At 37.0% G+C, this 13,911-nt stretch overlaps 1 protein-coding gene across 1 annotated transcript in view; it reads right to left on the bottom strand.

The window, feature by feature from the left end:
* The window catches only part of SLC38A6 (solute carrier family 38 member 6), a 44,678-nt gene that overhangs the window by 6,655 nt on the left and 24,112 nt on the right, over nucleotides 1-13,911 (bottom strand). The window contains exons 7-15 of the mRNA XM_075150868.1: nucleotides 12,886-12,968; nucleotides 12,360-12,418; nucleotides 7,494-7,559; nucleotides 7,246-7,299; nucleotides 5,623-5,702; nucleotides 4,827-4,927; nucleotides 1,377-1,501; nucleotides 374-518; nucleotides 153-247 (exon numbers count right to left, since the gene is read on the bottom strand). Of these exons, the coding sequence (XP_075006969.1) occupies nucleotides 153-247; nucleotides 374-518; nucleotides 1,377-1,501; nucleotides 4,827-4,927; nucleotides 5,623-5,702; nucleotides 7,246-7,299; nucleotides 7,494-7,559; nucleotides 12,360-12,418; nucleotides 12,886-12,968 (808 nt within the window). The remainder of the gene's footprint in view (nucleotides 1-152; nucleotides 248-373; nucleotides 519-1,376; nucleotides 1,502-4,826; nucleotides 4,928-5,622; nucleotides 5,703-7,245; nucleotides 7,300-7,493; nucleotides 7,560-12,359; nucleotides 12,419-12,885; nucleotides 12,969-13,911) is intronic.

The following is a 13,911-nucleotide window of genomic DNA, read 5'->3' as shown; positions in this document are numbered from 1 at the left end:
TCATGAAGGGTAAAAGAAAATGCTCACAGATTTTGTGAACTGCAATGAAAACAAGAACTTTGCCCCTTGGATTACGTGTTCTACAGTGTATTAAGATGCATCTAAAATGAGCCTGTTTAAATATAATTAGCACATATGGAAAAAATGCATACCCCAAGTTTCTGTGGTGATAAAAAGTCCTCTCTGCTAAGTTTAAGATAAAATAGTCCAGGATATACAAAAAGCAAACATGTTGATGTGGTTGAACCTTTAAAAAACAGAAAGTAAGATTTTACTTAGAGCAACATTGAAGTATATTAGCTTATCATAATACTGAATTTTTTGAAGAAAAGTTAAAAGAAAAAAAAAACAAACAACAACCGCAACAACTTACCAACTACTCCAAATACATTTTTAATGTCTGGCACGTACATTGCAAACAAAACAACAATTGTATTCAGTGTTAAAGTGACAAGGATATGACAAATCCACGACACAGGAAGATGAGAGAAAAATACCATCAATACAGCTTTCCTTGCCTACAAGATATGAAGAGAAACACTGCATGGGTAAATACATACAGATACATATATTTTAATCTTATCCCAATTTCATAAACTTAAGAATTACATCATTCCAGATGTTAAAGAGCATTTTAAAAATCAAAATGCAAAAAATTTAGTAATAGTTAAATGTTTTGTCTTTCTGTAGCATAGAGTTTACTTTAGTATTAAAGCAGTATTTATCACATGGCCATTAGTCTTAAGGAAGTACTCCTTTTTTGCAGGGACAAAAGAAGGTCTGGGGGATAACGCTTTGTCTCTTTGAGCATGCTTGGTAGCAAATGTCAGCATGTCGCCAACTGATATGTAATCTATACAGTACTTCTATATACACAGTTTTGCATGCACAATTTTTTTTGGTCATAACTGAATGAATTTTCAGTTCTACCATGGTACTGATAAACTAAAGTAGGGTTTTTTGGTGAAATAGGTCAATATGTGTTTTTAATTTACAATTAAATTGAGTTTTCAAGTATAAGTGTGTTTGTGTGTGGGTGCGTGCATGCAGAAAGGAAAAACCAAGTCAGCAAAACTCAATTTAAGAGGGAAAAAAAAAGCAAACTAAATAAACTTTAGAAGTTCTGAATTCTCTTAATTAAAAACAATGCTGTGGGCTAGTTTTAATCTGAAATCTGTCTCAAGAGCACAAATTAGCTTAGTGGTTAGTTGTTATTTTGGAGCTCTCATGGAACATATGCAAATATGTGGTCTTTGATCAATCACTTGACAAGTGAATAAGATATACAAGACTAGATGTGACTCAAATATTGCAGTCTGCAAAGCATTAGCGTTACCATCGCTTATGCCAGCCTCAAAACGTTTAGGAGTACTTACTGGGAAATGGATTAGAGGGACTGTCAAAAGCACAGCAAACAGTATGGCTACTTTAACAGTCATGATGACAATATCATGTGGCAGGTACCTGCTGTAACCTTGTAGCAATTCAGAGTCCACTTTGTCTGAAAACCAGAAAAATTAATTGCTTTGTTGATCATTTGAGAACTAAGTTAATTAGCAATGCCTATTAAGCCTATTCAAATTGATCAATTTGCTTGTGGCTAATGCGGAGTGGAAGGGGGTTGCAGATACACATCACTTTGGCATTACTGATATACTTGCTCTAGCAGATACGCAACCTCAAGAAAAACTGAAAAAACCCTTGAAGAGGCAAGCCCCTGTAGAGCCTCTGCTGAAGCCAAAGCTACCTAAAGAGAAGATACAAATACGGAGGAGAAAGCATTAAAAAGAAAGATGACCTTGTCATGAAGCCAAGTACACAGTACTGTAAAACTTGTTCTATGTGTCTGAAACAGTCAACACCAGATTCTTTTGGTTCAACTAAAAGACAGAAACAAATCGATTTTGCTAAACTGGCTGAATTGCATTTCCGTTTTTTTCCCAAAACCATTAGGTGATTATGCAAGGTGAAAATTTCATTATTTGAAAGAAAAGCTACAATTCTAATTTAAAGGAAGAAAGAAATGTTCAAAACTATGCTAGTGTATGTGCTTTTACTGGCTATAGTTAGCAATGTATGGCTATAGTTAGCAATATATTGCTGGATGACATGGAGAAGGATAACTAGCATCAGTTATACTTCTAAAAAATACTTCTTATTTAAAAAAAAAAAAAAAGAACAAAACTATTGACAACTGACACTGATTTTTCCCTATGCCAAATGAGTAGACAAGTGCAGCACAAGGACACCTGAAGGCTGTCATTTTGAATTCTTGTATACGCAAAGAACAACAGAGGACTGCGCTGGCAACGCGCCCGACCAGGCCAAACACTTTCAAATGACAGTTCTGTTTTCTCCAGCAGTAACAATCTCATGTGCTACCCAACACAGGCATATTCAGCTTTGCAAAACCGACTCTACTGTGGAATTACTATAGTATCGTATACCATGGATACACCATCATGAGTGTTACTTTTGTACTATTCAAGGCAGAAATGGGGCAAAAAGCGATGAATCGGGATGAATCCTGTACCTTTAACTTTTACCCTTTTAAGTTGAAAAGTTTCACTAGTTAACAGCAAAAGTCAGAGCCCTGAAAGTGGTCTGCTACCCTGACTCTATGCTTTTTTGGACTTCAGAATTTCCACCCATGTCCAGTCACTGTACGATGTTTCAAATTCACAGAAAACAGAATAAACCATCTGAACCACAGAAAGATGAAGCATGTCTCATTTCAAAGAGGGAACTCTTTTTTTGTTTTCAATTTAAAATAAAATGTTTTACATTTTCTCGAACTGGTGTTTTAGGAACAGGGAACAGATCCTCTTTATTTAAAGAAATAAGTTAATTAAACAAGACAACCAAAAAGTGAAAAAAGGAGAAGCAGCTCGCAAGGGGGGGGAGGGGGGGGAAATTTCTTACAGACATCCACTGTTTGTTCCAGTGTTTTAGGCTCTTGAGTCTAAGAGTTACTAAAAGAAATCAGGCTTGCAGAAAACCAGAAATGTTCCCAGTGAAACAGACTAAAAGACTACAGTCAAGACAGGGTCTTGTCCCAAAGAAATCATGACAGTCAAGGTAACAGGAACGGGGATGGTTTTTAGGACAACTACCATTTTTCTTTTTTGCCTGTTTTTTGGGTGTGTTTTTGTTTTTGTTTTGTTTTTTGTTTTGTTTGGGGTTTTTTTGTTGGTTTTTGTTTGTTTGTTTTGTTGTTGTTTTTTTTTACTTCTTGTTGAGATCTCATCTGGAGACAGGTGGTTATCCCGCACTGCTGAATCTCTCAGACTCTCAAAGTGGCACTCAAAACTATATTTTCCTATAAACCACATGGAGACAGTTAGGAAACAGTAATAGTGGCCTATATGCTACTAGGGGTTTCATGACTCCCCATATAATTTTTCAAAGGATACTGAGTGTCAAAGGAACATTTTCAGACAGTTATGGTGAGACATACACTTATACTTAGGGAAAAAAGGTGCAAAATTCCTTAGAAATTTGGAATTATTAGCTGTTGAAAGCCAACATTCTTGGTGCTTTGTCAGACACTATCTCAACCCCATGATCAAGAAATATAAACACTCTGAAAGGAGAGGAAATCCTAATCAGAACACTTTTGTCTTACTGCCTTACTCTCCCTTATAAGAACTTTTATTCATTATAATCAACACAGGTTAGCACGTGGTCATCTCATAAAAAGGGTGAGGTTTCAGAAGACATTAGAAGAGTCCTCACAGGTGACTGTAATGCATTTATGTGATGGTATTTGTATGGTACTACTCCAGAAGACAGATCACCAAGTAGAGGTGATTCAATTTGACAATATGTGCTACGTGAGCAAAACACACCGTAACACAAATTTAAAGCAGGGTACAGAGACCCAAATGTCATTTCTTAGAAAAGGCATCACACTGTGATGTTTTATGACAGGATACTAAAATTGTTGTACGAAATAGACACTCACCTACTTCTGCCAAGGTTATGATGGACCTTTAAAAAAAGGACACTATGTAGATAAGGGTTCTGAAACCTTTCTGTGTATTTGGGAAATGCAAGACAGACAAAGACATCTATGTTTACACTCAACTAAAAAACTGTACCCAAAATTATTCAAGAGTCCAAATGGAGAGTTATTAAAATGGTACTGAAGCACATTGCCACATAAGCTCTACAGCAAATGGAATTGAAAGATGTCTGTAGAATTTCGTAGGGCAAGTTTCATACCCTGCTTTTCTGTTTGGTAAATAAAAAGGTACTTTTACTTCATCAAGCACTATGTCGACAACATCTCTTAAGAAATGTGCGTTTCTTGGTTCAGTTCATGTATCAAACAGGTATCACCTCTGGCTCAGGAACTGCACACAACACAAATTACTGAAGACAGGAAGCATGTGCTAGGAAGCCCAACTCAAAGCTTATCCTTTTAAATTTTTAAATCCTTCCCTAGTCTTTTGTCATTGCTCTCCACTGAAGTCAAGGCACAAAAATAGATGGGCGCTTTCTCTGATTCAGACCTTCTAATTTTCTTATGTTCCTTGTCAACTTTTTTCCGGAGTCCTCTAGTTTGTCTTTACATTACACGTAAAAAAAGGTATCATGAAGAAGTCACTTTGTGCAATCCTTTAAGTAAAGCTTTCCTAAATTGGATGATTCATGGTACTGTAATACTTTGCAGTGTTAGGCATATTCTTAAATCTTCACAGGAGTAAGATTTCTGAGGATTCAAGAGTATCAATGCACAAACAAGCCTGAAGTACTCCAGACAGAATGCATTTATCATTTATTATTAGCCTTCATTCTAAAGAATACTTGAAGAATATACTTACCATAAAATGTCAGGTATCCAAATAGAGCAGACATAAAGTAAATTAGGAAACTCAGACCAATTCCTACCACAGTTACATTCTGCATTCTACTTTTCGATGGACTAAAACGCAAAAAAACCAGAAAATTAGTGTTGCTTAGTCTGTATTGTGGACTATTAAACACAATGCATTAAAAAAACATCTACATTAAAAAAAAAATTAGCAGCTTGCCTTTCATAAGAAAGCATCCTCTTAATTTATGGCCACAGACTATTTGCTGAGGTCTATGCTGTCAGTAACATTTAGGGGTTTTAAAAGTATTTTTAATCTGGTAATTAAAGGGCACTTTTCATGCAGAAAACTAACGTTGTCCCCAATTGTAGGTAATTTAGACATACCAGAGTAATTTTTAAATCAAAATTTTGATTTATACAGGATGATATATATTCAGAGCCAGGAACAGAATCTGGGTCAAAAACCCCACTGAATCAGATGTGGCCAAATGCAGATTCAGTTACAGCAATAAAAATTAACTAGTAAGTACCTTAGCAAATGACTTTTTTTCTCCAGATTGTCCAGGCCAGGACAATGTACTGACATTGATGATGGAACCATATTTGCTACTTTTCTCTCCTGTAAGAGAGGAAAAGCCAGTACAGACTAAAACTGTACATTTCCCAAAAACATGAAAGCTACTTAATTTGCATTGTTTGATGGCACTGACTTGAAAATAAAAATTATTCAAGATTAATTTAGGGAAAATATTACAGAAATATTACCACTGTATTTTAATATTGCATGTGTTTTCATACATTACCTTCGGAGCTCACAATAGATGGGTAAGACTGAGGTATGGCAGAGAAAAGAGAAGGCCATAGTTGGTATTGCATAAGCACTCTAAAATAGAAGAAAAACATCTTGTAGGTTGTTTGTTATTACAGATGGTTGGAAAAATATCTGGGTGAATTCAGAAGTCAGTTCAAGCATTGGAAGTCAGTGGAAATCTTTCCACATTAATGCTTTGAGATAAATCTCCACAACACAGAATGGCATCTCTGAATCATTCCACAAAAAATGGACCTTTTCAACTAGTATCTCTTCAAGTCGTGGTCATAGTTTACCATTTCATGATCAGGAGAGGTCATGCTGTCTATAAGCCAACAACTGCAAGATTCTTTTTTAGCTATTTTGAGGCCAAGTACTTACGTAAAAAGAGTAAGATTTGCCCCAGAGTCAGTGTATCATTCATTAAATTTTCTAAGAAGTTTTCTAAATTCTAATATCCATAGCTACCTGTCAAATTACTGATTCCTTCATTCTGACTTCACTATTTTCTTATTACTCCTTCACAATAATTTGGGTACAGCATCCAGAAAATACAACATGCTTTGGCATCTAAAGTTTTTAAATAGTTATATAATTAAAGTTGCAACCACACAATTAGTGGTATATTATTCCAAAAACTTGTAATAGAAGAGATGAATCATCTAGTAAAGCTTACTTCAATTGCCAAGTGGAATAAGCTGAACTATAACAAACACTTTTGTGCTGACATAATCAGGCCCGTACTGGTAAAAATATGCCACTTTCTACCGATAAAGTTAAAATTTAAAAAAAAGTAGAGATGAGTCCCAAGATTCTTCAAAGCACAAAAGGCCAGACAAAAGGCCAGAATCTCATGGTAGATGTTTCTGGTCAAAACAAAATTTCTTCTTTGATCTCATGTTTGCATTGCCCAAGCTTTTTTTTTAACTCTCTTTTTCTTGGGAGGGTGGGGGTGGATTTTGCTTTTTCAGACAAATGCAACCAACTGTGTCCCTCCTAAATTCCACTACGCTACAGGCCTATCCCAGATTTATTCTTCCCTTTTTCCCTTCCTCTTCACCCCACAGAGACTAGAGTTCTACATGATACGTCCTCTCCTGCAAGCCTTGATGGGTGGTGACATGATTTAAATGCCACATTAATTAACAAATACCAGAGCTGGCATCCAATGAAATGCACAAGATTGCGTTAGGCCTGAAGAATTAGCTTCAGGTAAGAAAAAACTAAGGTTAGGTCCAGGCAGTTTCAAGAAACCTGTTCTACCTCGCCAGGAACTAGAAGTGTGCATACAGCCAAGTAGCACTGACTTCCAGCTGAGGGCATATTAAGTTGGCTTGATCCGACTGCATCGTGAAGCTGACCACTGCGGCATCTGTTATACTTTATACTTTAGTCATATTTGCAAAATGTTTTCATAAATGCTAACTTGGACAGCCAGCCTTCATATAAAAAAGAAAGAGTGAGACTGGATAACACTTGGCAGCAGGTATAGGAAATATTTCAGCAGCCTATAACTAGTTTTACAGAAGAATAGCTTACCCTGGATAGAGTTTAAACCCCAATTCTTTAAAAACCACCACCCCCTTTAAGTTTGCGTATTGTTAATAGAGATTACCTCTTTTGAAAGATGAAAGAGCCTTGCTTTACAATCCCCAGTAGAATTTGAAACCTGTAAGACATACATGCAAAAAAATGGCATAATGAAAGAATAAGCCCAAACCACAGACATGAAACTTTTTAGTTTCTGTGATGATTAAGAAAAGAAGGAATTTAAATTACAAGTAATTCTGAAAGCGTTAATGTAAAAAAAGCATTACAGTTACTAATAAAATTAGAACAACTTCAAAACAGCATGCACTTTACCTGTAAAGTCTCTATGGCACTACTTAGAGGTAGAGGACAAGGGATCGACCATTTTTTTATCATAATCTGCAAAGATAGCATATTTAATGTATGAATGATACCCTAAAAATCAGATTAAATTTAGGTATACGTAGCTAAAATATCAGACTGTTGGTATACAAAGCAGGGAGCTACACCCATAGTAAATTAACAGGCTTGACCAGTAGATAGTTAGGCCACAAGAAGGAAATTTGACAGAAAAACTTGTCAGTGCCATTCCATACAGCTGCTTACTATGCACAGCTGGCAGCCTTATGGCGTGCCTCTCTGGAGGTGGTGCGCTGAAATGAGCTCTGACATTAACTGAAATACAACCAGCACTCCGCATTCACTCTCTCTGTGCTCCACGCTCACTGCCGCCCATACAGAATAGCTGCTGTGTTAGCTATCCCAGGCTCTTTCCCTAAGTAGACAAGCCCTTAACAGAGATAGAGCAGAGCCTAGGGCTAATCTTAACAGGCAGAAACATATGGTTTGGACTAGAAAGCAAAGGAAAAACAATAAATGCAATTATTGTCCCAGAATGTCATTGGGGCTTTAGCTACACCCTGCTGGTTTAGGGACTGCCAAGTAACAGGGCTGAAAATCAAAGGGAAATTAAAATAAGAAATGTTACCTCCTTTTTCAGGAGCCTACTTTAAAATGATAGTTGCATTGCTCTCCTCACCCTAATTAATTTCCTATTGTAGTTGCCTGGCTTTAGAGGTTATAATTCTTTTGAAGCCTAGAGCAAATAATTAAAAACTTAATTAAAGACTCAGATTCACGAGAAGAATAACATGGGAGAGGGCGCTTCTCCTGGCTCAGAGAACTACTTTTTGCTTGCAGCCAAGTGGTGTTTCCCAGAGGATAAGGATTAGATGCTCCCTCTTGTCACCAGTGCCAGGAGAAGCAAACAAATGCTACCTCCGGACAAACTGTGGGGAAAGGAAACTGCGGGTACACAGCACGCTGAGTCCATCGTGGCAATAATACATGTCTTAAATTGCATGACTAAGAACAACTCACAACAACTCAAGGTATGGAACTAGGTAGTAGCTTGCTCAACAGCAGTCCACAAACTTTATGAAAAAGGATTGTCATGGTTGGAAATCCACCAACCATGTTTCTGACACTAAACTGGCACTGCTTTATACCAGGAGATCTGTTCTTACCTGCTTATCGATTGGCTAAACTGCCTCCCCTGTGCAACGTGAACTGCAACCTCACAGTTGTGAGGTGTAAGAAGGGGCAAGAACATGCTGGTAGTAGATCAAGAAGTTCAACCGAAGAGAGAGCAAGGGAGAAAGAGGAAAGGACCAAACACTAAAATATAACTTGGGCCTGCATTGTACATATGCATGACTCTGTCACATGGGTCATCCCTGCTTCACCTCTTTCTTGTGCACTAAGCAGCGAGAAGCTACGAGCTGAAACACAGATGCAGACTGCTGCTGCAGTAGTACCACAACTGTGGATGCATGTCTGTGCTACCTCCCCAGGAAGCCCAAGCTTGTTGGCTAGCTGAAGACAATTATGAGGCTGAGCAAGAAGACAAAATATTTTTTCAAGGAGATCTCTGTATTTAAATGCACCCAGATAGGGGAGAATAAAGGAGACGCTTTGAAGGCTCCAAAGCAGGCGGCTTTGTGGGAACTCTGGCTGAGGCTGGAATAGGCTTCCTGAGCAATGAAAAGGGGCATGAAGCTAAAGGGCAAGCTTTGGGGAAAGTAAAGTGTGCCTGGCAGTAGTGGGGCCAGGGTTTCCTGCAAGCTAAAGAGCAAAGATATCTATAAACATTGCAGAGGGGGGACAAGACAAGCCAAACATAAAAAGCTGAAGAACATTTTTCTAAAACGAAATTAATACAGATTAAGAACAGATTGAAATGGAAATAAAAGGAGACGAAATAAAACACACTAGGTGCATTTAAAATCTGTAATTGTATTTGCCCACCTGCTTAATTATTCAAATCTGTTTGGGTCTCCAATTGAAGTTTACTCCGTATTTCTAATGAGGTCCCCCCCAAGAGGAAGAGATTTTTAAGGTGGCAGCACAGCCCAGTTAGCTGAGCAGTCATGCAGGCAGCACAGACAATCTTCCTCTGGAACTTTAAGCCTATTTCATATAAACGCTGTCTTTTGAGTATAACAAACATTTGGTTTTAAGTGAAAAAAACCCTAAAACCTAAAGAGAGATTCTAGTGGAAATAGGGTATTTTAAACCCACACCAAAAACATTGCTAAAAAATAAAGTTAGAGGCTCGAAATGTTCTAGTATTCTCAGTGATGTTGCTTTTTTGTATCCTGCGGAGGGAAAACAAGAATCCCTTTATTCCAACAGTACTGACAGCACTCAGCAAAGAGGGGATCTCTGTGCATAACATCATTCATTACATATGGCAGGTTCCAAATCTACATCACATTTTGTTCTGGGAACATAAACATGAGATTTAGAAAAATACCATCAGGAATCATTAACACCTTTGTTGAACAAGCTACCAATAGGGCTGTCTCCACAAAAAAAAAAGAAAAATCTGTCTTTACTCTTCACCAATATTCAACATAGCAAAAGGGGAGGCAATTAAAAAAAAAATTAATGATCACATTTAATTTCTTTTCACTTAGGATTCAAGTCAGGAAAGCATTCAACAATCAGAAACAAAAGTGCTCAGGACCTCACAGAATCTGGCTTTGAATTAATAGTTACATACATTTGTTTTTCTCCCAGATCAGCTCATCCCAGTGTTTTCACTTTTTTCCAAGTGAGGACTATAACCAGTATATTAACTTTAAAGGAAAAGATACTGAAGCACAGAGAGGAGATACATGACCTTCCAAAGCCCCACAACAGAGCACAGAGAACAAAGAGTAGTCTCTAGACCTTTTGCTCAGTGCACTCACTAGACCATACTGACCAAGACATATGCTGTCTATTGTGCCTATCTTTTCTGCAGGCTGTATTAAAACTGTGGCTTGCTGGCAAAAAGCTGAACAGATGGTATGCACTTGAAAATGCACAGAATTATTGTATATGCAAAATATAAATGTATTACTTCCATATGACGAACACAGTTTTCTTCTGGAACAAATTAAAACATATCTGCCATACAGAAATTAACATTGTGCAAACTAAAACACCATTTCAACAGCACATATCACCCATTTCAAAGCATTAGATATGAAAACTAAACTGCAGTTAGTGCCTTTGAGTTTCAGTGCCTAAAGAAGTCTTCTGTGAAGAGTATTAGTTTTCTTTAAATATCCATAACGGATATTTAAGTTTTAAAACTTTTTAAAAAAAAACTTTTAAAAATTTTGACCTCAATTAGATTTACTGTGGCTGCTTCTTTGTCATTTAACAACAAAAAGTAAGCATATAAATTTAACCATTTCATAACAAATCCAGTAGTCTGCGTACTCCTTCATTAGTACTTTCTACCTACTTTTTTGACAGAGAATCAAAACTAAACCCTAGCTTAAATCATCCCAGCTTGACATGTCTGCATGCCAGTCTTGCTTACACACTTGCCTCTTCTGAGCCCAAAATTGTTTTCAAATGCATCCACCCATTACAACTGCTTTCTTCAGAGATGCATACACATTCCCATTGAAATCCAGGAGCTGAACTTGTTTTAAAACTCTTGCAACTAGCTTCAGCCGAAGGCCTATTTCAGCATTATAGTTAGTGCTTTTTCTTTTTTTTTTTTAAGATAAATTTTAGGAGAGAGGTCAAAAGTTAACGTAATTTATAAATATTACAAATGAATTTCCATTAGCTCTGGAGAGGCTGTAGCTGCTCCTCAACGCTCAGCTTAGGAAGAATACTTCCCAAGGTCCTACAAACACTGCAATTCTCCAGGGATACCCTAGGGAGATGTTTTGACAGCTTTGAAGTTTGGTTTTATCACATGGTTTAGTTCCTAATGGATTGCCTTGGTCTCCTGGATGGCATGTTTGTTCAACTTGCCTTCAACTCTTGTTTATCCCTTTGTAAAACAGGTATTAAATGCAAGTCAATGCAAGCCAGAATGACAGCGGAGAGGGGGAACGTTTTTCCAGGCTCCCAAATAAGATTCTTGTTTCTATATCTAGATGACAAGAGTGCGAGTTGCTTGCTTGTACTACGTATTACACACGTGCATTAACATACTTCTTCCCTGTAAAAAGAAACATAGTGCAACTTAGAGGCACATTTTCCCTCTTAGATCTGCCTAGCAGGTCTCACTTTTGATATTTGGAAACATCTACCTCACAGGGGCCTTGAGAGGGTGAACATCAGGGTCAAAAACCCCCATATGGCTCAGAGAAAAGAACTTTTCCTTTCAGTGGGAAAGAAGAATAAGGTCATTGACGTATTAACGAATCTTGTAAACTGCCTTAATGAAGTTCTAGTTTTCTTTGCCTTTTTTTGAACTCTGTCACTCCATTATACATGTAAATTTAATTTATTTGGAGTATATTAAATTTTCTTCTGCACTAGTTGCAGTAAGTAATAGTTAGAAGCTAAGAAAACAGAATTCCATTCCACTACTAGTAGGGAAACAAAAGTATATGTGCCAGCTCTCTCCACCGCACCGTCAGCAAAACAAAAATATTGTTACATTTACCAGTCCAAAATATAATTATTTTAAATCTTTTCACATGCTTTAGTTCATATACATTTCCATGCCTCAGCAAAACAAATGTAATCTGTCCAAGGAAGCACATACTGAACTTAACGTTTTATGTGAAACATAGAGTTTTCCTTAAGGGGGGAGGGGAAGACAATTCATTTCAAAACAGGCTTATGAAAACATTCAAACAATAAGAAAAAAACAGATAAGCTGTGCACAGATTTTTAACTTACCACAAGAGCAAAGTACACCATAAAGAAAAATGATAAACTACTTGTGTAGCCAAGAAAGCCTGTAAAATAACAGTAAAAATAAAAGAGAATTTATAAGGAAAGTGATCCTAATGTACAGCTAAAGCTTTACATTTTAGGCATGTTTTCTATTAGAGTGCTTGGTATCTGGGGCTTAGGACTCAGAATAACAACATTCCAACTGCCTGTCACAGATCATTTATGTAGTTTTGTAGGGCAGAATTAGAACTGGCTTACCACTAATGGCACGCTGTAAGTAAATGCAGCTCTTTAATGTTCTGCTGTAAAGATTTTATTTTAGTATTGCAGACAAAATACTACTGCAACCCAAGTAATAGGTTAACTAGGCAGGGCTGGAAGGCAGAACACGCTACAACTTAAGTAATCCCCACCATCACCAGCCCCCTGCCAGTTAAAATAAATAAATAACCCATTAAGGTTTTAAAGTCTTCAATTGTAATTGCTACTAAAGTAGAATAATATTCGCTTCTCTCCTTTAATTACTCACCAATTTTAGGAAGAAGGGCAAGAGGAAAAACAATGCAGACTGAAGTAATCAGTAGAAGCAGCCTCCCATCAAGGTACCACGACCTGTTGGAATATCTATTTATGACTGATACAAAGCTCAAGAGTCCTAAAATACATGTTCTACTTTAAAACTGTGATTTTAAGACAAAATAACCACTACGACAAGAAAAATAAATAAGTTCCAGTCTCACATGAATTTATATTCCTAGTTTCTATATTGTGATATAAAACAGATAATGAGGAAGCAGAGCACTATCCCGTAACGAACCAGCATTGCAGGCAAAGTTCCACAGGCAAGTGTCTGCATGGATCAGAGGTCTGATGCATGTAAAGTTATTTCTCAGCAGCACAATATGCAAATCCCTGCCTTTATTCAAAGCGCTGATCAGAGGGAAGGGTATTTCATACTCTACAGATTTCCAACAGAAGTACTTATATAGTACGCTACATGTATCTTGAATTGGATTACACCGAGTTGCATATTTACACCACTGGAAGAAACAGCAACATTAATTCCCACTTACTGCTGAACTTCCCTTCCAGTTTATTACTCCTACATGACCTTAGTTCCTTACCATTCCAAGAGGTCTGCAATAGAAAGCTAAGCTACCCAACCTATTTGTTTGGAAATTCAGTTATGTTTTCTAAACATACCAACTTTCTCTTCTGCCCAAGTTTCATTACACGTATCATCACAGCGTTCAAATAATTGAAGAAAACAACAAGTAAATCAACTTCCAGTTAACTTGAAATGATGTTTGCTGTCCTGAGGTGATATAAGAAAGAACAGCCATAAAGAGAACTTTCTTATCTTTAACTTTGCACAAAGCGATCACTCATTCTTTGCATACATCCATCCACACAAAAATTAAAGGACAGAAGGAATGGAAATTATGCCAATGCAATATGCTATAATGTTTATACATGAAACTATACATACAAAAAAAGCACTGGAAAGGCATATGAAGTCTTAATCCATTTAAAATCTATTCAAAGTATCAAAATC

This window comes from Calonectris borealis, chromosome 5, assembly GCF_964195595.1.
Source record: "Calonectris borealis chromosome 5, bCalBor7.hap1.2, whole genome shotgun sequence".
Taxonomy (NCBI): domain Eukaryota; kingdom Metazoa; phylum Chordata; class Aves; order Procellariiformes; family Procellariidae; genus Calonectris; species Calonectris borealis.
This window is presented reverse-complemented; position numbering and strand designations above follow the sequence as displayed.